Source organism: Heloderma suspectum, chromosome 1, assembly GCF_057233095.1.
Source record: "Heloderma suspectum isolate Gila_16-S chromosome 1, 16-S_ref, whole genome shotgun sequence".
NCBI lineage: Eukaryota > Metazoa > Chordata > Lepidosauria > Squamata > Helodermatidae > Heloderma > Heloderma suspectum.
The window spans coordinates 247692663-247718080 of NC_139458.1; the positions used below are offsets into that span (position 1 = coordinate 247692663).

General features: G+C 43.3%; 1 protein-coding gene across 1 annotated transcript in view; it reads right to left on the minus strand.

Annotated features, from left to right (window-relative positions):
* Positions 1-2010: 2010 nt before the first annotated feature.
* LOC146358924 (uncharacterized) overlaps positions 2011-25418 on the minus strand; it is a 29469-nt gene continuing 6061 nt past the window's right edge. Inside the window, exons 2-10 of the mRNA XM_084830386.1 lie at positions 16473-16586; positions 13130-13274; positions 12240-12353; positions 11131-11275; positions 9718-9866; positions 7080-7219; positions 4262-4456; positions 3712-3812; positions 2011-2951 (exon numbers count right to left, since the gene is read on the minus strand). Coding sequence (XP_084686512.1) covers positions 4344-4456; positions 7080-7219; positions 9718-9866; positions 11131-11275; positions 12240-12353; positions 13130-13274; positions 16473-16578 — 912 coding nt within the window. The 5' untranslated portion in view covers positions 16579-16586 and the 3' untranslated portion in view covers positions 2011-2951; positions 3712-3812; positions 4262-4343. The remainder of the gene's footprint in view (positions 2952-3711; positions 3813-4261; positions 4457-7079; positions 7220-9717; positions 9867-11130; positions 11276-12239; positions 12354-13129; positions 13275-16472; positions 16587-25418) is intronic.

Sequence of the window (25418 nt, forward strand, 5' to 3'; positions counted from 1 at the left end):
ATTTCTAAGATTTATTAAGACAATGTATGTGAGGCACTTTGAACAATGAAGGAAGATATTACACCATTTTATACTTCATGCCAATTCCTGGGTTGTTTAACCCAGGAATTAGTGGGGCCACGTGGATGTGAACAAGCACACTGCCTTCTGAGCACTTGTTGCCTCCACTTTCAATCAACTGTAATCGACAACTTAGGAATGCCTCCATTCATGGGTTATCATAACATCTGAACCTGGAACAACCCAGAGTTTAACCTACTATCACCCATGGTTTGTTCTTGAGTTAAACTCTGGGTAGTTTAACCCCTAAACAACCCAAGAAGTGTCATGATGTGCAAACTGGCCCAATATCTGTATTCCTTCATTGCTGTTATTATTTTTGAAATATGCAAATAAAAATGTAATGTGTGAATGAGACAAAACACTTTTGGAAACATGAGCATCATACAAGTACACTTCTCAGCCAGGACTGTGTGCAGCTACCTGTGCAGGGTTCACTGAGTGATAAACCTGAGTTTGCTGCCATAAAATTGATGGAATGGCCCTTTGGAATAGCTTATTTTTTATAGTAACAAAAATAAATGTTTTTTTTTCTGGCCCTGAGAGATCAGAATGTGTATCTCGTTCTCCCAATTGCACCTCCATCTCCATCTGGGATGTCTGCCACACATTATCCTATTTTTACATATCCTAATATCAGATTTCTTTTCAGTCCTTCATACAATTTGACTACTGTAGAAGGAGGCATTTTTATCTTCTCTCTCTCTCTCTCTCTCTGTTGAATGGTAGCTTTGGCACTATGTTTCTATACAGTGGAAGTGAAACCAAAGGAGAAGCAGGCAGTGCAGAAGCAAGTCTCCCAGTCTGTTTGTGAGACATCTATATCTCTTTTTCTTGAACTGCTTACTTTTTGACCAAGAAACAGAGAGATTCAAAACTTCATTAAGATTGTAAAAGTGTAGCCCCTACATGGTGAGAATCACATTTTCTGGATTTTAAAAAAAGTAAGTTTCTAGTCCACATGACTTCTGAAAACAGAGCTTGAGGATAAAGATGCCATTTCCTAGAAACTGAAAACATACTGGACAAACAACTGAATAACTTTATACAAATATTTTATTTAAATCTATCTTAAGAAGAACTGCCCTGCTTGTTCCAACAAAGCCCTTTCTTCTCCATCATTGTGATTCCAACAGAAACAAACGCCAAAAGGGCAACACCAAATGCTAAAGAGAAGCTCCTTGATATACTTGTCCAGTTGATTAGATATGGTTAATTATAATTTTAAATGACAGGTTTTTTTCTTTATATAGCTCCATCAGTGTGTATAGTACTTTGCAGAATATATATACAAGAGGACATGTCTCTCCTACCCTGAGAAGCTTATAATCTAAAATTCCACACAGGGGAAGGGGGGAAACAGAGGAAGGGCAAGCAGGGCTGAACAGGGAAGCCAGATGCAGTTGTTTCAGCTACAGTAATTTATTAATGCTGTTGGCAAACAGTAATCCCCAGTACATGTGACTGTTTCACAACCATTTCTGAGGATAAAGTGGTTGCCATAGGCCCTTTTCACACATTACAGAATAGCAAACTTGGGTTTGCCACCAACTAAGTTCCCACTGGGGTAATCCATCCACTATTATGTCAAAGTCTGTATCACACACATTTTCCAAGCATATGTTTGTACCATCCATACATTACGCTATTAGGCATATGCCTAAAAATCATAATGTGTGAGACCCATCAATACTTGAAATATGGGGTGGGGTGGGGGACTGGAAGAGCTTACCCTTACCTTTTGTGACAACCTCCTTAACTGATTTTTTAGGTAAATTACAGGCTATACTGGTTTGGCTGAAATGTTGGGAATTCAGGGGTTGGGGCTTGTGGAGTTTATTGAGGTCCCCATATCTTTCTGACCATAATTCAAGCCCTGGCAGAAACCTATTGGTTGGTGCCAATGAGTTGTGCCTTCAGGTTTGTCGCCTGTCTTTTTTTTTTTTTTTTACGTTTTCTAGCTTGATGTTGGAACCTTTTTTCCTGCAGTTGCAAAACACATGCTTCTACCAAAACAGAAAAGAAAAAGAGACCCTGAGACTCTGTTCCCATGCAGCAAGCAAGGCTAATCTTCTGTAGGCTAACTCTACCCAGTAATGATGATGACAAAAGCTGCCATAACTCTCAAAGGAGAGAATCTTTAGTCTAAATGGTCATTAGGCTACTGAAATTTGCAAGTCCGCTTTTCCAAAAGGACACAATACTATCACCCTCCTCTGCTCCATGGATGATCTTCTGTGGTTGCCAGCAAATACTCACAGCAGATCAGGTTGCATGACTGGATTCATTTGCCAGCCTCCACCACCCAGGAAGGTACATGGTTGGATGCATATCTCTTCTTTCACTGCTGCAGTACTATTTCAGTTTCCTCCAGACATACTAAGTTAATGGAAACAGCATGTCGCTTGCACCATCAGTAAAAGGGCAGAAATAGTGAATTCACCCAGCTAGCTTTGCTAGCAGTGCTGGAAAAGCACATCCACAGAGAGGCATTTTCCACTAAGTGGTCCACGTTGCTCCATTCAGAATTGCAAACACATGGCTTCTTGCAGCCCACATAGTGGCTCAGGCAACCACATTCAGTTTACTTAGGCAACAGCCTTTTGTAACTGGCATGTGGGGTGAAGAGCCAAATGAAAAGCATTAGCTGTGCTTCTGTGCACAACTGCCCAAGAAATGCTGACTAAGGAAATGGCCCATACGTTAGTCCATGCCAGTAGAAGAAATCTGACATTCTGCCTGAAAAGACACTCTACTCCTCCTGCTGTAGCTCTGTAGGTAGCCAGGTGCTCTGGAAAACAGGGGAAACTGGGCTTGCATTTTTCAAAGTTGTCATTAGAATAAGACACTGGTTTTGAACACAGGGGTGCCTTGGGAGCTGATCAGGGGTTCTGCAACGAGAACAGGAGTAACAGTGGACAACGCTCCCTGAAACAGACTTTGCGTGCTACTGTCAGTCTTCCCCATGCAATATGGAGCAGTGGTAGACTTTGGGATACATTTTAGGCTATGCTTTCATTTCATGTGAATTGACGGAAAGGCCTAACAGACCTAGCTAGCACCCTGCTCGAACTGAGGCCTAGTTGCCACTGAAGTAATAGGACTGTGTCTGGGCTTTACCTCCCCCCGCACCTTCCTCCCCAGCCCTTTATAATGGGCAAGACACAAGTCTGGCAATGTTCCCAGGAGCTCCTGTGCTACTCATGTGAGTCAGCCTTACATCTGAGCAGAAGCAGCATCAGAAATGGCTCTGAGTTTTGGCTTCATTCCACTCAGATCAATGGATCACTTTTTTCCCTGTCATGAATGGGCCAAGGATCGAGTTATTTAATCAGGAAAGGCTAACCTCTCTATGTAAAGACCATAGTATTAGGAGTTACGGACTTGCTATTTAAGCATTTAAGTACTTTAGCATAGATTTAAAAAGATATTCCTTGATGACAGTGTTTATTTATTATGAGGGGGCACTAAACCAATAATGGGACCCCAGATTAGAATAATGGGACCCCCGTTGGGCGGGTGGAGACACCCTTGAGGTTCCTCTATTTAATTGGCTCTGGATGCTTATATTTATCCTTATGTATCCTGTAAAGTGATTCTGCATAGGGCAGTTCTCTCCCCACCACACCATTTCCAGAACTTGGAAGATACCTATGCAGGTGATAAAGAGGAGCTTACGAATGGTAGAGACATACAGTAGCTGCCACTTGATGTTCCCTAAATGGTCTGTTTTACTTCTCTGTTGGGTGAGCCTGGGGAAAGGGGATACATTTGTTTTGCTTGCATTTTAATACAAACTTACTTAGCACTTTTAAATCTATATGTGAACCAAAATTCAGTTATCCTTTGAAATTTGCAGTTCTCTGAATTTTGCATGGGAGTTCTACAAAATGTCCATATTAGGGGAAAGAATGTACAAAAATACATATATTAGTGAAATTAAGTTCCAAAATGGATATTATGGAAAATTGCTTGCAAAAATGCATGCATTTGGCAAAGTTGCATTCAGAAATATGCCTATTAGGAGAAATGTGCACAAAGATGTTCACATTTTTGTGCAAATTATTTTTTAAAGTTCTCAGACTGATGTGGAAGTGGGACAAGCCAAACTTAAGTTTGGAAAAATGAGAAACTGAGAGAAACCTACACTGACAGATTTGTCCATCCCCAGTATTAAAAGGCACAAAGGATAGTTGCACACCTGAGCACTGCCGAAAGTCTTTGACAGCCAAGTCAATCTTTTTGCTGTCCCTTTAGGGACTCCATCCAGGTAATAGACAAATTCACAGTGTTGTGACTGGAACAAGTGGTTCATCCAAATTGTCTTTGTCATGTTTCCAAATGACAAGGACCAGCCGAATGCCAAATATAACATATACCTTTATCAGCAGCACAGCTAGGAGAAAAAGAAAACAGTCTTGGTTTATTTAAGGAGAAAGAAAGTGAGCATTTCTCATTGTGGCTGAGACATTTTCACCGTTTGTTACCTTTTCTACCCCCCCCCAAAAAAAACACCTTGATGCAAGGATCCTCCTCTCCTATCACCCTCTCCTCTGATTCTAGAGGGTTAAAAATGGGGGTTTCCCTTAAGGATTTCTCCTATGGAGATGTGTCATCTACTGAACATCATGGATGGTCCTTGTACTTCACAGATAAGTTTGAGATTCCCCTTTAAGATTGCCTAGTTTAGGTTATTACGAGACTCAACTGTTCTGTTTCTTTTTTTGCTAGCCTATCTTTATGCTTCTAACCTCAAAACTTGTGAAATCTCCCCATGAGTAAACAAGTGGAAGGCTCCACTCCTTGAACCACCTTGTCCACATCCTTAGACCACAATAGCTGAAAGCCATCCCATAAAACAGAACAAGTCAATTCACTGGACATGTCACTAGACTGAACTTTTCAGCCTGTAGTACCCTGAATAAGTTTGTCTTCCAAGTGCTTAGCCAGGGGAGGGGAACTGAGTTGAGGTGAAGGGCCAGATGCCCCCACCCAGTCCTTCAAAGGCTGGATGACATCATGGGGTGTGGCTATGCCCATTACATCACAGGGCATGGTCACACCCCCATTACATCATGGGACGTGGCTTCATTGTTCCCTGACATGAAGCACTGGCTGGAGCTCCCACTGGCATTCATGTTGTGGCTACTTCACCCTCACTGCACCATCCCCAACTGGGGAAGGCATGGTGAGGGTGAAGCACCCTAGCTGAAGCCGCAGACTTTGCGGCTCTTGGGTACACCTGATGAATATAGGCACAGTGCAGGCAAAGCACTTACTGTGCTACTCGCCCTCCCAATTGGGCGGGGAATTCCAGTTATCTCCAATTACTGACCACAGGGGGATTCCCCTCCTTATGCCCCAAATGGGCTTGGGGTGGGGAGGGGAATCCCCCTCTTATCTCTGATCAATAATTGCAGATCACAGGGGATTCCTGCCCCCTTCCCAAGTCCCTAGCAGACTCTGCAGAGCCCATTGGAGGGAGTCAAAGCCTCTGCCCACCGGATGGGGAATGTCCATGAGTCAAATTAGCCCCATGGGACAGAGGCTCCCCTCCACTGTGCTTAGCAAACACGTTAGAATGACCATCTGATGGTTATTCGGCATTCACCTGCAGGCCCAGTTAATAGCTGTGTCTTTGTGCAATTCATGGCTTTTTATACCCCTCTGAGACTTTATGATGTTCTCCAGGAGTGGAAATTAGGATGAATGCTGTAGTAGGCATTCATCCTACATTTAGAATGAGTTCCTTCTCTGCAGAGGAATACTAAAACATGGAAGGTATGTCTGACCAAGGGTGCTTCCAGATGAAGCTTTTTTTATGCTATTGCCCTGCCTCCTTCATGAAATTTTACTGCAGAGTGGGTGGGGTCCAGATGTTGTCTTCAATTTGTAATCTAGCCATGTTTTCTCACTACATCTTCCTCCTTCCCACCCCCCTAAAAATCAATTAAGGAAGAAAAGATGGAATAGCTGTACAGTGCCTTTTGCTTAGTAGCTCCAGGAGCTCTCCACCTGGAAGCATCCCAAGAAAGTGGTCCTGTGAAGATGGCATTTTTAATATAACTGTAATATGATGTACAAAACAGAGACTTGTACATCATATGTACATCAGAGACTGGGTTTGCACAATCATGGAAGGAAAATAAGCCATGCTGGCTTATTTTCCCTCCCCACTTGTGCCAGGTGTGAGCTGCCTAATTAGCATAATTACCGTCACCAGGCGCAGGTTGTCGTGACTTCTGAACCTGGTGAGGCTGGGGTGGTTTACAAACCACTCTGAAACCCATAGCTTGTTCTAGGGCTTCAGGGTGGTTTGTAAACCACTCCAGCCATGCACCTGCTCTGGGTTTGGACATCACAAAAGTATGCTAATTAGGCAGTTTGCAACGGGCACACATAGGAAAGGAAAATAAGCCACCATGGCTTATTCTCTCTCCGTGATTGTGTGAACCTGCCCAGACTTCTGAACTCCATTAGTTGAGTAGTAATGCTAGACTTCTGAACATCTTTAATGAAAGCTTGTGATGAATTTCTCCTTCCCATCATCATAGTTTTGTACTGTCACTTAAAGAGCCTTTCTACATGAGGCATTTGTTGAACACTCATAAACCCTCACGCATCATAGTTTGCGGGTGCTTTACATGATATGGTTAACCTCCAGGGCCTCTTCCATGCTTTGCAACCACTATAATGTGTATTTTTTTTTCTAATAAGGAAAGTCTGGCATTTCTGTGAAACCTTGGTGTATATGCACAATTCTGCTATAACACACCACCACCTAGTGGTTGTGTAATGGAACATACAGAAAGGCAGGGAAAGAAACCCCCTGGAAAACAACATGTCTAAAGGAGCCGATCTTAATCCCACAAAGAATTAGAAGCCTCAGTAAAGTGGCGGGTTAAAAGCCTCATGTAGAAAAGCCCTTAGTGCAGAGGGTGAACTTTTGATCTGCTTCATAGGTTGAACATGTAGGTATCTGTTCAATAACACAACAAAAAAGGCTATTCGAGAGTCACCTGTAATTATGCTGCTTGGATTTGGACAGAAAGTAATATTGCTTTTCTGTAAGGTGCCACTTAATGCTAAAATGACCACTGGGTAGATAGTGAGGGTATAACGCAGATACTTATCAAGTAAGAAGTTCTCCAGATAAAACCTGGTGGCAAGAATATTGAAAACAGAATTAAATGTCCATCTTTTCATCCTATAATCAAGCTCTTCAAGGATCTGAACAGACAGGCACTTAAGCCCTATTCATGCCATCTCCCCTCATGCAATTTCAATTGCATGACGGGGAAAGCAAGGTGCTCATTGGCACCTATCCTCTCTGTTCCATCCCTGCCCCCCATCATCCATGGGTTGGGCACAAGGTCAGAAAAGAGGAGCCCACTTACACATGACAGCTCCCTGCATAGTTTAAAACCTGGTTATGCAGGGTTCCAAATCACATGAGGGAAGCCTACATGTGTAGAACAAGCTCTCCTCGTTTCATATTTCCCCCAACTCACGGAGCCAACAAGTACCCAACATACGGGAGTGGGCAGGGGGAACAAGAATGGCCTCCTCCCCTTCATGCGATTATAATCGTGAGGGTCCAGTGCCTCTGTCTTCTAGGTCACTGGGCTGAAAGTAAAAACAGGAAAGAATCCTATAGCACCTTAATGACAACTACATTTTTACTAGCACCAGCTTTTCTGAACTACTGTCCAGTTAATCAGATGTATCTGATCTCATAAGGTAAGAGTTTCCCTGTTTTGAACACCATTGCTGGCCTTTTAGAATGCTATTTCTCCTTTTCTTTTCTGTTACTATCAAAGCTTTGGTGAGCAAAGGGCTCTGTCAGCACAAGTTCCTTTCCCTGGTGTAAAGATGATGCCATCAAAATATCCTGTGCGGGATCTGGCAGTGTTTCTGTTTGCTGCCACTGCCAGCTTATTCGAAGGCAAAACAGGAAACTAGGACTGCTCTGCCGGGCAGTTTCTCTGTAAGCTTTTTCATGGGTTGGCAAGGGGAGGGATGAGTTTATCTCCATTATGCAACCTTTTATAGGACATTGATCCTGTCCATATAGTAAATGTGCATCAGGAGGGAATAATCACATCCACTGACATGCCACAATCTGGTAGCAAGAAATGTGTGTGTCCCTTTGCTACCTTTATGTGGTGCATCTGGTTATTACATACAGTCTCCTCAGTTTAGCCATTTCAGTTCAACCCAGAAAATACCTATTCACATTGCCAGTTGACACAATAGCACAGGCAAAACCACGGTTGTGCCACTTTCAGTTAGAAATCCTCACACTGTGAAATAACCAGCTTTCCAGATTAACAAAAGAGGGGGGTTTCTGCATTCTATTTTCCAGTTACAATATCACTCCTAAATTGTTTCCCTATTGACCTGCAAATTCCAGAGCCAGAATCAGAATTTGCAGGTCAGTAAGAAACCAGTTCATCCATATAATTCATTTAGACACTGCATTTTCATCGCTACATGGGTCCCAGAATCACATGCAAAAGTAATCCCAAGAACAGAAAATGTAAGAGGTCAATCAACAAGTTACAGTTGTTTAACCTCCTCACTTCCAATTTAAATAGAAGCACAATATATAAAATATGCACTTTCCTTTTAGGAGATTTTAATTACTTATAATTAAAGTAGTATACCCTGGGTGCATAGGGATAAATTATTTAATTATGTCAGTGCATAACAGATTAGCTATTAACAGATTAACACAAACATTTGTCCTCTAGTGGCAACTCCTCTTTGAGCAACTGCATTTGTGTGGATGCCTGAAAAGCACGTAGGAACGCCACGCTGCTTGCGGTGTGAACAAATCCTGCAATAGCAAGTCTGATTTTCTGGCTGAGGCATCCCTTAAAAAGGGATGAATGGACTCAGGCCAATTGGGATTATGTTAAGCTACATTCTGGAGTCCTTGTTTTTGACTCCTGAGCCAAGCTTGCTCATCTGTTGAAACACAGGTGCATATCCTGTTTATCTGATTCTGCTTTGATCAAAGCTAGACAGGGGCCATGTGTAGGTGAACCAAAGTCGAGGCCTGAATGATCACCTCTCCAGTGTGGAGTTCCCAAGGTCAGCAGCCCAAGTAGCTGCGGCCTGGATGCAGGAAGCAGATGCATTGCTCTGTTAATCAGGCAAAGAAGAAAGCCTGGCACCTGGTGTCCATATATACCAAGCCTGACCCATCTGGGGAGTTCATGCTGCCAGTCAGAAGGCCTCATGTTGTACACTCCTATTTCCTTCTGAACCTGAAGACAGCTTTGAAGCCTGAGGAGACATTGTTCCTGATACCACACTAGGCTAGGTCCTAGCTTCAGGTTCCTGGTACCTGCCCTGGGAATTCTGGGAACGGTAGTCCAACACATCTGGAGGGCACGAGGTTGGGAACGGCTGCCCTAGAGTCCCTGACAGCCTCAGTGCTCTTTATGCTGTCCAAGCTATTAGTGCTCTGAATTGTATTATATTTAGGAAGATGATAGCCACTGCTCCCCTTTCCACTGATGATTGTGGCTATTTTTTATTTTAATTTCTTGCAAGGCAGTGGTCTACTGCAAACAGCAGGATGGGTTAGTTGTCCAGGTAACGACACAACACCAGTTTTTTTTAGGAACACAACTATAACAGTTCACTTACCATATCATCAGTTCAAAGAAAAGGATGCATAGAGAAGTTACCGTTGCAGTCCTATCAGACACATTCCCACTGTAGATCAAGACAACTGTGAAGTTTAGGAGGGTGGCTACTGTGGTCCAAGTGGCATAAACGGCAATTCCATTTTGCACCTACCATACGTAGAAATTAAATAATAAGGAGGGATGAAAATGAAGGGAAGCCACCATAGCACAATGTTTAACTCCAGATTCCACCCCTTGTAAGGTTATTACATTGATGACAGGGGCAAAGTGTCTGCTAGGAGTCTTACACAGCATAGCTTGGCTTTGTAGAACTTTCACATTGTTGCAAAATAGGGTTGCAAACTGCAGCAAAACTATCTATGCTTTATCTTGACCGCCATCAGTAGCTCAGTTGTGGGGTGACATCATTTGCTGCTCATCCATCTGAGAAAGAGGAGCTTGTCTTTTTACTGACTGCAGCAAGCCCCTAACATGTGGTGTCATTGATGGGTTGTTAACTTGTGTTCCTTTAAAACAGCATTAGGCCCTTGAAGGAAGATGGCTTGCTTGCCCAAGGCATATGAAAGAATCAGCTCCCTTGACTCTTTTACTTGCAAACATTCTCACCCCTCTGTTCTATGTCCTTGAGAGGAAGCTTCAGCTGAACAGAATCTGTGTCAATATGTTAAATTTTGTTGACTTACATTTGCTTTATTTGTGTGATTTGTAGATTTTCCCATTTGCAGTATTTGCCTAACAATGCAATCCTGTAATATCTACTCAAATGTAAGCCCCAGTAAGTTAAATGGGGCTTACCCCCAGGCACGGGAGTATAGGACTGCAGCCTAAGTTGACTTGAAGGTAAACATGAAGGTATCCTGACAGGGGCCCACAAATTTTTGCTGGCCTTAGTAGCCTGCCATTATTTGCGGTCATCGAGGACTTTGCTCCTCTGCCAAGTCCTCTAGCACATGTAGGGGATGTGTGTGTGTGTGTGTGAGAGAGAGACAGAACATGAATCTCTCGCTTTGTGCAGGGCTTTGGAAATATTCCAAAGCATGGAGAATCTTCACTCGAGACTGACTCTTTCCTCCCTCGCTCCCCAAGTTCTCTGTATGTGCCAAAGTGTGTAGTTCTTAAGAAGTACTTAAGAAATCAAGGGCAATTTTAAGAATTCCTATGCAATAAGGCAGTGACTTTAAGATTTCTCTTTTGAATACAGGCCCAAGGAGAACTATTTTGTGAGTTCACCAACTGCCCAGGCAAGTGAAGCGTCAGTGAAGTCAGTTCCAATCAGGTAGGATTGGAAGATAAGTTAGGAGTGAAATACATCCCCACTATGTCTGAATTAATACTGATTCAGGAACTTTTTAACATTTGAATTCAGTCTCCCTACATTTAAACCTTTGTAATGAATATCAAATTACCATACCAAAATCCGGATGAGCCAGAGGTCTACTTTGCTATGCTTATGTAACCAAGCTGCATGAAGGTGCAAAGCCCGGTGCGAAATGAAGAGAGCAGCATAACAAGTGACAGTGAGAAGTGCCAAGATGAGTAGGGCTGGAACAAAATGCCTGGAAGAAGAAGTAGATATGAGGCAGAATTAGGAATTTCGGTCTAGAATCGTCCTTGTATATTAATTCACCGAGACTTCAACAGAAATTTTATTTATTTATTTATTTATTAAATTTATTAATCGCCCATCTGGCTGGTCACCCAGCCACTCTGGGCGATGTACAACATATAATAAAACAGTTTAAAACAATAAAATTCTACAATAAAAACATTTTCTAAAATACCCTAACCCACCCCAAATGCCTGCCTGAACAACCACGTTTTTAATGCATGGTGGAAGCTCATTAAAGAGAGGGCATGATGGAGTTCCTTAGGCAGGGAGTTCCACAGAGTGGGGGCCACCACAGAAAAGGCCCTCTCCCTCGTCCCCACCAGTCTAGCTGTCCTGGCTGATGGGACAGAGAGAAGGCCATCCGAGGCTGATCTTGTTAAGCGGCCTGTCTGGTGTTGCTGGAGGCGCTCCTTAAGGCACTCCTTGAGAAACACCTCAACACACATAACCATCAGGTTTAGCCTGTCTGGAAGCTGAGAAAGAATGATATTGTGGAAGGAGGAATGAATGACAGTGTGGTGTAGTGGCTAGAATGTTGGACTGAGACCAGGCAAACCCAGGTTGAAAATCCTGCTGACTGTGGCCCAGTCACTCTCTCCCAGCCAAACCTATTGAAGCATGTCCTCATGTATGGTGCATAGAGCTCCTTGGACAAAGGGCAGGATAGAAATATAATCATAAAATGCCTGCTTGCTAGCCCATCTTTTCAAAATGTCATGCAATGGACTGTTATGAAAATTGGGGGACCAGCCCACTAAATGGACCATGAATAAAGCTTTCTTGGAGTCCAGAAAAGAACTGAATTTTAGATAACTAGCAGCCTTTTCAGGGAAGACTATGCAACTGGACAAAACAATATAGATTTGGAAGGAGGTGTTTTGTTTGTTTGTTTGTTTGTTTGTTTTACTTACAGTGAATCCCACAGAAATAGCCATCCAACATTTAAAGCATTGTTCAGCATCCATATCAGGTAAAAAGAGAGTGGCAGTAAATCTGGCCACATGTAGACCCAGCCAAGTTCATTCCTGACAATACAAAGGAACCATTTTGAAAAACAGCACTGTTATACCTCTCCTACAACATCTATTCTGGTTTCCAATTTGCTTCATCAAAGTGTTAGTGATCACCTTTAAAGCCCTAAATGGCCTGGGTCCAGGAAACTTGAGGGATTGTTTCCTCCCATGCTAACCTGCCCACTCTCCAAGATCAGAAGGAGAAACCTTCTCTGTGTCCCAGCCAGGGTGGAGGCACAGTTGTTGATGATGAGAAATAGAGCCTTCACAGTGGCTGCACCAACATTGTAAACACCTTGTCCCGTGAAGTCTGGGTGGCGCCGTCTCTGAATAACTTTTGTTGGTTGGTGAAGACAGTTTTATTCTGGCAGGCTTTTGCCTGCTAAGTGGTTGGTTCATTTAAAGGTTGTTTTATCTATGGTCTCTGCCTCTGTATTATATCATATTTTTATTGAATGCATGGTATCATATGGTACTGTGGTTTTAAATTGTTGTGAGCTGCTCTGGGTGGTGCATGACCACTAGAAGGGCGGGACATAAATGTCTGTATAGATAATTAAAATAAATTTAATTACCAGTGTGCTGCCAGAGTCACAACACTGAGCTAAACAGCCATCGAGGGAAGCATAAAAAGCTTATAGGAAAAACACTTTCCTTCTTCTGAAGCCCTACTTCTGAGGTACAACTGGAGTAAGGCAAGAATCCCTTGGAAGCTACAATAATGCTACTGGCCCAGCATTCCTGAGCTTGATGAGCAGTCTTATTCCAAAGCAATGAAAAACAAGTACCTTCTGCAAAGTCCTGATAATGTATAACCCAGCCAGCCATATTGCCATAGAAAGATTATGTTCCAAATGAAGAAGGTCCAGGTTGCAGGTGTGAGTTCAGTGTCATGGTGGCGAGAGATATTGCCAACAGTGGTATGAAATATACCTGAACAAATTAATATTAGTAGATTGTTAGACATTTCCCCCCATATGTTAAGAAGAAATCATTGTTAATCAAATCAATCGTATCATTACACTCACCCTACTTCCCCAAGTAGTGAGAAGTTCCAGGGCCACAGCACTTACACAGGTTTGGTCTGCTTTGGAAGGAGGCCTCTGTAGGCTTATTGGTGTTTTATAACATTTGAATTTATTTGTAATAGATTTGAGCCTAGAAGGTGGCAAGCAGCTTAAATGCTCCAAAAACAAATCCCACTGCCTTGCCTCAGATCCCTAAAGAGTGGCAGCCTCCTGACCGAAAGGTACTTCCCAGAGCTCAAAGTGAGTCCCCTGTCTCTTTCTTTGACCCACTCAAAAACTGCAGTCTGTCTACCAAAATGCTTCTGTTCTTTCCATTCGCATTTAGCTTGCCTCTTCCCTTTGGATGGAGAGGAGAGAATAAGGATGAATCATTTTCCTCAACCATCTCCTAGTTTTTCCTTGAGCCATTTTATCTATAATTTTCTGAACAAAAGATGTACCTGGTAACTTTGCCACTGACTAGTCTCTTGCCCAACCTCCCATACCCCAACACACAACATTCTTGTTACAAACAATAATCATGGTTAGCCTATTGCAATGTGCTCTACATGGGGGTATTTACAAAGAGCCTAATGGGCCTGCCTCTTCCTGGAACTGCTAAGGGAGGCTTTTAGCTGCTAAATGACCCTGAGGTCCTGGGGGTGATGGATTGTTTCCTCCTGTTGGAGCTCTCTTGCACAGGGTGGGTGTTATCTGAGGGGGCCACCTCTGGCTGTGCTTCAGGAGGCAGAGAGACTCCAGAGCTAGGGGCTGCTACAGGTTCCTGCTTCCCTTCCTTTTCAGCAGTGGTCTCATTGGGTCTGGGGTCCAAGTGTTGGTGGGTCCTGTTAGGGGTTCCTCTTGCCAAGCATCCTCTTTCCAACTATGGCCAGACAGATGCTGACAGGAAGGGCATGAAAGCAGCACCCTTGCCTGTCCCCCAACATTTTGTATTCAGAGATATGCCTAATCCTTATGGAAATAGTCTTCCCTCTTCCTAAGCCATCTGCACTACTGGCTATCACCACATCTGGTGGCAGTGTGAATTCCATAAGTTAAGTGTGCAATGTGTGAAACAGCGTGTCCTTTGGTTCTCGTGTTAGGATGACAGATGGAGAAAAACCTCTCTGTGTCTTCTCCCTCCACACCATGTAATATTTTATAAATCTATTATGTTCTCTCTTAATTATCTGTTTTTCTAAAGTCAACTCCCCCACCCCCAAACTTTAGCCTTTCCTCATAGCAAAGGTGCTCGAATGAAAGGTTTTAATTTATATCCCACCTTTCCACCAAAAAATGGTGCTCAATCAACCAATTTAGGGCAAAGTCCTATGCATGTTTAGACAGAGAAAAGGCCTACAACTCCCAGCATTCCCCAGCCCACAAGGCTGGAGAATGCTGGGAGTTGTAGGCCTTTTCACTGTCTAAACATACATAGGATTGCACCCTTAGTTGTTCTTTTCTGTTTCGTTTCCAGATATCCCATTTTTAAGCTAGTGTGACCAGAACTGCAAACAGTATTCCAAATGCAGCCACATCACAGAATTATAGAAATGTCTATGATACTAGCTGTGAAGAAATTGACTTTTGGTGAGGTAAATGTTTAATATGTTCAACTGTTATGTTTTGTTTCAGTGACTGAAGACAAAGGGGTTAACAGTAGAAGAGGAAAAATGTGTGCCTGAGGAGAGATAGGGTAGAATCCAACTAAAGTCCTACTTAGAGTAGACCAATTGAAATGAATGGGGCTGAAGTTAGTTATGACTAACTTAATCCCATTCATTTCAATGGGTCTACTCTAAGTAGGTCTTTAATTGATTCTACCCCTTACATTGTAAATACGCTATGCTGGTGGAGTGGCAGTTCCTGTGACCACTGAGAGGGAAATATGAGGCCAGGTTTCTGTCTTATATTATTTATTGCATTTATATCCCGTCTTTTTCCTCTTGCAAGGAACCCAAGGTGGCTTACATGGTCCTCCTCCTCTCCCTTTTAACCTCACAACAACAAGCCTGTGAGGTAGGTTGGGCTGAGAGTCTGTGACTGGCCCAGAGTTACCCAGTGAACTTCCATGGCCGAGTGGGGACTAGAACCCAGATCTCCCAGCTCCCAGTCTAACACTCTCACCACTATACCACACTGGCTCCCCTTATATTATATACAGGAAGGTTGGATCGAAATTGGTACTACCTGGTTGGAGGATAGCTAAATATTCTAAAGATGTCTATTGGTCCTGAACAGACATCTGAGAGCATGTCAGGCAGAAGCTGAAGGAGGTCTGCAAAGGAGGAGAGGAAGACTCCGGAGCCACCTTCAGAGGAAAGAGCTCAAGCCTGAGTGTCAGCTGGTGGCGGTGGTCTGAAGACAGAGCAGCTGGTGGGGAAGCCTGGTGAATAGCCTTAAAGGTTTCCATCTGCAGTCAAACCCTACAGAGAGAAGACTGCTTATCAAGCCCCCATTGCTAGGCCTTTAAGTTAAATGGCGTGGAGCTTGATAGGGGAATTTGTTTTAAGTTTAGTTAGGGTTAAGAACTGGGGCTTCTATAACCTGGTCGGTGGTAACAGTAACAATACAGAAACCTTTTTCTTAAAGTAACAGCAATCTTAAATAATAAGCTTTCTTGTATTATTCCTTTTCAATAAAATATTCTTTATCTTTGTTTATTATACCTGCACCTCTTATCTGTTTGGCTCATGGCTTATGACCAGCTACCTTAGGTAAAGGGAGTATATTAAACAAAGGTGTGTAGATTTATGGTGGCAGCAGAAGTGAATGGTGGGATTGCCCAGCAAGAAGGGGTGTTTCTCCACATTAGGTGGTAGTAGTGGGAAGGATTGCCCAGTGATGATCCTCCACAATTGGTGGCTATAGAGGAGGGGTTGTCCCAGTGAGAAAGGATGTTCCTCCATACTAGTATTTTTATTTTCAGCTTCTTTCCTATTCCTCCCAACACCAAGTTTGCCTTTTTCACTGCTGCTGTACACTAAGTGGATGTTTTCAGTGAGTTGCCCACCATAAGTAGCAGACTGAAAGGTGCCAGGCTCAAAAATGTGAGCTGCAGGATTTCTTGGCCACTATGCTTGCATACGCACCCACTTCTAGAATTTGTATCTCCTTACCTCACCTTTGAATGCTCCTGAACCAGCTCCTGCATTCATCACTATCATGACTGTGTAGGTGACCAGTGTCAGTAGCATAACGGATATCTTCAGCTTGTTGTGGGTTGGCATGCTTGAGGCTAGAAAAGAGAAAGCCAAACAGGAGACAGCAGCAAGGTGAGTTCTTATGAAATGATTACATTTTTATATAATTCCATTCAGCAGCTTGACAGCCAGCAGAAAGTTCACATCTAGCTTACGGCCAACCCTTTGATCATGCCAGAATATGTGATGACTCCCCATGTTCATTTCACATTGGCCTGTGAAGGAATTGTTTGACTGTGCTACCATCCCCTCAGATGGTGGGCAAACAGAAATTGAGCTGAGTGCCAAAACATTTTTAGCTAAATATGCATTTGCCAGACAACTACTTCACTACAGAAAAAAGCCTAAATGCTAATGCATGAAGAGGGCTGCATGCAAGTGTTCTTAGTATAGTTTTTAACAGTCAGATCAAAGTATTGGAACAGTAACAAAAATAATGAAGATGAGCCACTTGCCATCGGAGGCTTAGAACATTCTCTAGGAAGCCTTTATCTAGCAACTGGACAGTGTTTGGGAACATGGACTACCTTAGCAGTTTAAAACAAAGGGTGGCCAGCTGTCCTCTTTTACAGAGGACAGTCCTCTATTTTGGAGGCATCCTCAATTTGAAGGGCTGTTCAGTCCAAGTCCAGTTTACAGATAAAGAACCATCTGAGGGAAGAGTTGGGCCTTGAAGTTGCCCATCACAGCATCTGGACAGCAGAGTGAGCAAGGTGCCACAGGTCACCTGGTCGCAGCCTCTCACAGTATGGTAAGATGTACTCTATTTCTATTTAAATTATTAAAAAATATTTCTACATGTGTATCTATACATATACATTAGCACATGCAAATTTGATGCAAATAGGCATTCTCTTTTGCCCTCTTTCTTAGAGATTCATAAGTGGCCACCCGAGCTCTGAATATTGGGGCGCTATTTGCAGAAGATGGCTGACATGTTTTCTGCTTAAAATGATACCAGACCACCAGACCTGTTGCAGCTCGATTCATTTCAGTTTTGCCCCTTACTGTCTTTGAACAAATCTGTGTGTGTTGCATTCTCCTCCTAGATTTGCAAGGTGAGGCTTTAATTTTTTCTTAATAAATACCAAATTGTACATATACACTCCTCTACCAACACATTTAGTCCAGTTTGCCAGATTCCTGAGATAGGATTAACTTCTGCTAAAGAGAGTTAGTGGGCAAAATTAGCCAAAATGCCTGTTTCTGTAAATTGGAAGCACCAATTCAATGGTGCAAATCCACAGTTTTAAAAAGGAAATAAAAAGTTTCCAGTGATGAGAAGAAATGGAAAAGGCAAAAAAAAACAGGGCAGTAGTCAGGAAGTAGAACAGTGTAAGACTTCTTTTTTCCAGACCAATCACCCAAACATTAGTACCTCTTTCATGAGGTACAAGGTTTTGCAGAGAAGTAAACAGTAATGGATCCCAGAATGCAGTCTGATCTGCCACCCATTGTCACATGAACGGCAGTAGCATATAGTGTACAAAAATCACCTGCCCTGGCTTGTTGGGTGCAGCCAAATTTATGGGCCTGTCAATATACCTGCTCAAATAATCCTGAGACAAAGGCCTTACGCACATTAGGCACAGCAACGCATGTCTGGCACTAAAATCACACGCAACAGCAAGCTATAGCCAATCATGGCTGCCTCACAAGTGTACCTCTGCAATATATAGTTACACGTTTTTTGAAGTTGCACAGTCTTTTTTTAACGTATGCTTCCAAAATACAATGTGTGGAGTGGCCCAAACTGCGCTCGTTACGCGTAAATCTGTCTTCCGGGTTCAGGAAAGCTTTGGAAGGTTGCTGTAGGTTGCAGAGCCACTAAGAGGGGAGAATGGTGCCGTGACCTATTTTTAAAATCCATTTTACAAATACCTTTATGCTGAATAGCATAATAGCACAAAGGGAGGCTTGTTGTGGGCCAAGGGCCATTCAGTCCGAACTCTCGGATGGCCATGTGCCCTACTTTACAGAGGAGAGTCCTCTAATTGAAAGTTTCCTCTGTTTGAAGAGCTGTCTAGCCCCAAGTCTGATTTAAGGAGAAAGGATAAAACTCAACATAAGTCCTACTTAGAGTAGACTCATTAAAATGGGTCATCTACTCACTAATTTGGTGGGTCTACCCTAAGTAGGGCTTCTGTTGGATTTTACCCAAAGAACCACGGGAAGGGAGAGCAACAGGGGCCATGGAGCTCAGCCTGAGGAAGCACACAAGTCACGTGGTCACAGTCTTCCCCACTATGGTGGACTGTATTGTATTTCTATTCAAATTTACTTTTTAAATTATAAGAATTATTTCTAAATTTGTCTCTATACATATAAATTAGCAAAAGCCAATGTAAGGCATCTGCCCTCTTTTTCCCCTCTTCTTTGATGATGCATAAGACAACCCCACAGCAGCTCCTGGTTTGTTGTGTAAACTTAACAAATAAGAGCTTATATCATGAACTGCCAGCCAATTCACATTCTTTACTGAATTCAGAATATTATTAGTGAGTATTTTTTAAAATCTTGCATATTTTTATTCACTGGAAGAATATAAAACATATATGTTACTCCTGTTTCAAACCTTAAAATATATAGTTTGAATGCCGGTCTTGACAGATCATACCTACTGAAATGAAATAACATACATAACATATGCTGCAATCATGTGCACACTTACTTGGAAGTAAGTCCCACTGAGCACTCTGAGACTTGCTTCCAAGTAAACATAAAGGGTAGGATCCAGACCTAGTCATATTTAGAGTAGACCCATTGAAATCAGTGGGACTTAAGTAAGTCATGACTAATTTATGTCCCATTGGTTTCAATGGGTCTGCTCTAAGTATGACTGGGTGGCAGGCCAGGCCACATATCTAAGTAAGAGAACCAAAGACTGTTGGACAGGGATATAGCATATTCAAAAGATCTTGTATCCAAGAAGCTGAGGTTATATCACCGGACCCCACCTTGTTGAGGAAGCTGTGCTTCAGAACACTTGTTCACTTGTATTTACTTGCCAGCTTGTTTACACAAACAAAATTAAAGATTGCTGTTTAATCCCTTAAAAAAGAATTGTTGGTTGTGTCAGCCACACACCCTTGCTGACTCTTTTGGGTCATTAGAGCCTTTCTCTATGAAACTGTGAACTTCACCTTCTATAGATAATCTCTGCAATTGTTTACAGGATCACTTATCCTGGGATGAAAGAGAGCCTAGTCTTCTAATCCAGTGGACTGTCTTCATCTCACTGCAGCCTCTGATTCACCCCTTGAATGTATTAACAAATCAAAGAATCAAAACAGATTAAGGAGTGTAATCACACACACACACATATAATATGTAGATGGGCCTGGATTGCAAACACCCACATTCCTACAAGGAGGCAGTTAATCTATTTTAGGACTGATTTTCACATGTGTGCTATTCAGTGGTTTATAACAGCATCCAGTAGTGACTTCCAAAGCTGGGCAGCGGGTGGGGATGGGGAGAATGCTCTCAAATTGAACTGAGCCTGTGGCACTGGAGAAGGGGAAGTTAACCCTTTTTTGTCTTTCCATTTTCCCAGTTGAAGTCTCCCCCCACACCCCAGCAAATATTTGCCCCATGGAGCAACACATACATGTACCCAGCTTTTTCTGGGAGGAAAAGATGTAAACATAAGAAGAGCCCTGCTGGATCAGATCACCATCCCATTTCAAAAATGAGCCAGAGATGGGAAGCCCACTAGCAGGAAATGCTGCAATCATTCCAGGAAATCTCTAATTAAGCATAGCTTCCCATTAACTGGGAAACTATAGTTAACAGTCTCAGATGAAGTCAGGATAAAACCCCTATATTTTAATATAGCTCAACAGTGCTCCTGAGAGCATCTGGTAAATTGGCACCATGCTGTGGTGCCTGAATAGGCTTATCTCATCTCTTTGTTACCCAATATGCATCCAAAAACTCAAGCTGTTAAAAAAAAAAAATTAAGAATAGGCTAACTGGTTCAAAGTAGTTGAGCCTTTTGAGATGTTTATAGTCATTAGCAAGATGAGTCCAACCAATAATTCTCTGGTTTCTTGGCTAGACCAGAAACTGCCCCAAGCAGCTGGACAGACTAGATCAGGGGTCCCCAACTTTTTTGGACCCATGGACGCATTTGGGAATTTGAGAAACTGCTGTGGGCACCACCACAAAATGCCTAATCAGTGGATCGCTGCTTTAGTGCCTACCTGTCGTGTCTATGGATCTCGGGCTGAGTCTTATTCAGCAAAAACTTTTGTTTCATGTCTATTGGATGCTGCAACATCTCTTTAATAAGGGATTATCTAATTCACAGGCCTGTTCCAATGTATCTTGCCACCTCAAGCAAGGTGGCGGTGTTACCACCACTCGCTCGGTCGCTTGCATTGGCCAGCCTCCTCAGCCATCCAGCCACTCGCACCTACTCCCCGGCCATTTCCACCACGTGCTCCAGCCACGAAGTTCCTGCGAGAGGGTGGCCAAACTCTTGTGAGAGATCAGCTGAACTCTTGAGAGAGCTCAGCAGCGACAAGCCCCTGCACCTGTGGTAAGAAGCAGCAGCGCACCCAGCAGGTTGCTCTAGAGAGTCCTGCCAGCCACCCTCTTGCTGCAGCAAATAGCACAGTGGGAGGGGGGCTGGAGAACACGTGCTGGAGGAGATGGGGAGGCAGCGGCAGGCCCTTCTGGCAGGGGCAGGAGGAGAGCGGCACAATTTGCCACTCTTCCTACTCCATCACCTGATGCAGTGCATGAAACTGCATAATGGTAGGGCCAGCCCTGGTAATTTGGCTAATTTCTGGTAGTGAAATACAGCTAATTATTAACTTTTAATAAACTTTCACTTCTATTAAACATATGTTTTGGAAATGTCCAGTAGTTGCTTCTTTTGGGGAGGATGTTATGACGCAAATAGATCTGGCACTGGAACAGTCTTTAGTATTCACGGATGTACAAGTTCTTTTTTCCCCTTCATGGATCACTGCCTTGATGTGGCGAAGGGGCTTGCGTAACTCAGTGAAGCCATAAGCTATGCCGTGCAGGGCCACCCAAGACGGACAGGTCATGGCAGAGAGTTCTGACAAAATGTGGTCCACTGGAGAAGGAAATGGCAACCCACTCCAGTATTCTTGCCAAGAAAACCCCATGGAACGTATCACAAGGCTAAAAGAGATGACGCCGGAAGATGAGCCCCTCAGGTCGGAAGGTGTCCAATATGCTACTGGGGAAGAGCAGAGGGTATTTCCAAGTAGCGCCAGAAAGAGTGAAGCGGCTGGGCCAAACCCGAAAGGACACTCAGCTGTGGATGTGTCTGGTGGTGAAAAGAAAATCCGATGCTGTAAAGAACAATATTCTTTAGGAACCTGGAATGTCAGATCAATGAATCAAGGTAAGCTGGAGGTGGTCAAACATGAGATGGCAAGATTGAACATCGACATCTTGGGAATCAGCGAACTAAAATGGAAAGGCATGGGCGAATTTAATTCAGGTGACTATCATATCTACTATTGTGGGCAAGAATCCCTTAGAAGAAATGGAGTAGCACTCATAGTCAACAAAAGGGTGGGAAAAGCAGTACTGGGGTACAATCTTAAAAATCATAGAATGATCTCAGTACGAATCCAGGGCAAACCATTCAACATCACAGTAATTCAAGTCTATGCCCCAACCACTGAGGCCGAAGAAGCTGAGGTTGATCGGTTCTATGAAGACCTACAACACCTTCTAGAACTAACACCAAAAAAAGATGTCCTCTTCATCATAGGGGATTGGAATGCTAAAGTAGGAAGTCAAGAAATCACCGGGATAACAGGCAGGCATGGCCTTGGTGTACAAAATGAAGCAGGACAAAAGCTAATAGAGTTTTGCCAAGAGAACATGCTGATCATAGCAAACACTCTTTTCCAACAGCACAAGAGGCGACTCTACACATGGACATCACCAGATGGTCAATATCGAAATCAGATTGATTATGTCCTTTGCAGCCAAAGATGGAGAAGCTCCATACAGTCAGTAAAAACAAGACCTGGAGCTGACTGTGGCTCAGATCATGAGCTGCTTCTTGCAAAATTTCGGCTGAAATTGAAGAACGTCGGGAAAACCACTAAACCGTTCAGGTATGACCTAAATCATATCCCTGATGAATATACAGTGGAGGTGAGGAATAGATTTCAGGGATTAGACCTGATAGACAGAGTGCCTGAGGAACTATGGACGGAGGTCTGTAACATTGTTCAGGAGGCAGCAACGAAATCTATCCCAAAGAAAAAGAAATGCAAGAAAGCCAAGTGGCTGTCTGATGAGGCTTTACAAGTAGCTGAGGAAAGAAGGGAAGCGAAAAGCAAGGGAGAAAGGGGAAGATATACCCAACTGAATGCAGAGTTCCAGAGAATAGCAAGGAGAGACAAGAAGGCCTTCTTAAATGAACAATGCAAAGAAATCGAGGAAAACAACAGAATGGGAAAGACTAGAGATCTCTTCAAGAAAATTGGAGATCTCAAGGGAACGTTTTGTGCAAAGACGGGCATGATAAAGGACAAAGAAGGCAGGGACCTAACAGAAGCAGATGAGATTAAGAAGAGGTGGCAAGAATACACAGAAGAACTCTACAGGAAAGATCTGAATGTCCCTGATAGCCATGATAGTGCGGTCACTGAACTTGAGCCGGACATCCTAGAGAGTGAAGTCAAGTGGGCCTTAGGAAGCATTAGTAACAACAAAGCTAGCGGAGATGACAGTATTCCAGCCGAGCTATTTAAAATCCTAAAAGATGATGCTGTTAAAGTGCTGCATTCAATATGCCAACAAATCTGGAACACTCAACAGTGGCCACAAGACTGGAAAAGGTCAGTTTACATTCCAATTCCAAAGAAGGGCAACGCCAAAGAGTGTTCAAACTACCGCACAATTGCGCTCATTTCACATGCCAGCAAGGTGATGCTCAAAATCCTACAAGCTAGGCTTCAGCAGTATGCGAACCGAGAACTACCGGAAGTACAAGCTGGGTTTCGAAGAGGCAGAGGAACTAGAGATCAAATCGCCAACATTCGCTGCATCATGGAGAAAGCAAGAGAATTCCAGAAAAACGTCTATTTCTGCTTCATTGACTACGCTAAAGCCTTTGATTGTGTGGATCACAACAAACTGTGGCAAATTCTGAAAGTGATGGGAGTACCAGACCACCTTACCCGTCTCCTGAGAAACCTGTACGAGGGTCAAGAAGCAACAGTAAGAACCAGACATGGAACAACCGACTGGTTCAAAATTGGGAAAGGAGTACGACAAGGCTGCATATTGTCACCCTGCTTATTTAACTTATATGCAGAGTACATCATGAGAAATGCCGGGTTGGATGAATCAGAGGTCGGAATTAAGATTGCTGGGAGAATTATCAACAACCTCCGATATGCAGACGATACCACCCTAATGGCAGAAAGCGAAGAGGATCTCAAGAGCCTCTTGTTGAGGGTGAAAGAGGAGAGTGCAAAAGCTGGTTTGAAACTCAACATTAAAAAAACGAAGATCATGGCATCTGGCCCCATCACTTCCTGGCATATAGAAGGGGAAGAAATGGCAGCAGTGACAGATTTTACTTTCTTGGGCTCCAAGATCACCGCAGACGGTGACTGTAGCCATGAAATTAAAAGACGCTTGCTCCTTGGGAGGAAAGCTATGGCCAACCTAGACAGCATAGTAAGAAGCAGAGACATCACCTTGCCGACAAAGGTCCGTCTAATCAAAGCTATGGTTTTCCCAGTAGTAATGTATGGCTGTGAGAGCTGGACTATAAGGAAGGCTGAGCGCCGAAGAATTGATGCTTTCGAACTGTGGTGCTGGAGAAGACTCTTACGAGTGCCCTGGACTGCAAGGAGGTCAAATCAGTCCATCCTAAAGGAAATCAACCCTGAGTGCTCATTGGAAGGAAAGATAATGAAGCTCCAGTATTTTGGCCACCTAATGCGAAGAGAAAACTCCCTGGAAAAGACCCTGATGCTGGGAAAGACTGAAAGCAAAAGGAGAAGGGGACGGCAGAGGATGAGGTGGCTAGATAGCATCACGGATGCAATGAATATGAACTTGAGCACGCTCCGGGAGAGAGCGCAGGACAGGAAGGCCTGGCGTGCTATGGTCCATGGGGTCACGAAGAGTCGGACACGACTGAACGACTGAACAACAACAACAACAACAAGTTCTTTTAAATTATTTCTCTGCTTCATGGAAATTAAAAATGGATTCTCTGCACCCTTTTGACAGCAAAAAGACAGATATAACAACACTGGAAGGATAAACACTTACCTCCTAGAATGCAATGGATTGTGGACCTTACAACTCTTTCAGTATTTGAATAGGTGGCGTATAGAGGCCACCTTTAAATGGAGACTCATTTGGATATTTGGTCTGCTTTTGTTGATGCCAGTATATAATTGCTAGAAAGTTGTATGCATTTCATATGTATTCATTGCTATGGATATATACTAATCCATGTATATTTTTAAAAACCCACAAATTTTAACAGTTTTGTGGGTGCCCCTGGGCGCCACATTAGGGACGCCTTCATGGGCACCATTGGAGGTGCCCACAGGTGTTGCATTGGGGAGCCCTGGACTAGGTTGTGTCAAGAGGTTCATTCTGACTGGTGGCAGAATGTACTGTTAGGACCTTTTAGAATAGAATTTCTAATAGTACCTATTAGAAATTCTTTTCCTGGGGAATCCATGTAAAGAAAGGGTCTGTTGTTGTTGTTTATTCGGTCAGTTGCTTCTGACTCTTCGTGACTTCATGGACCAGCCCACGCCAGAGATTCCTGTCAGCTGTCGCCACCCCCAGCTCCCCCAAGGTTGAGTCCGTCACCTCCAGAATATCATCCATCCATC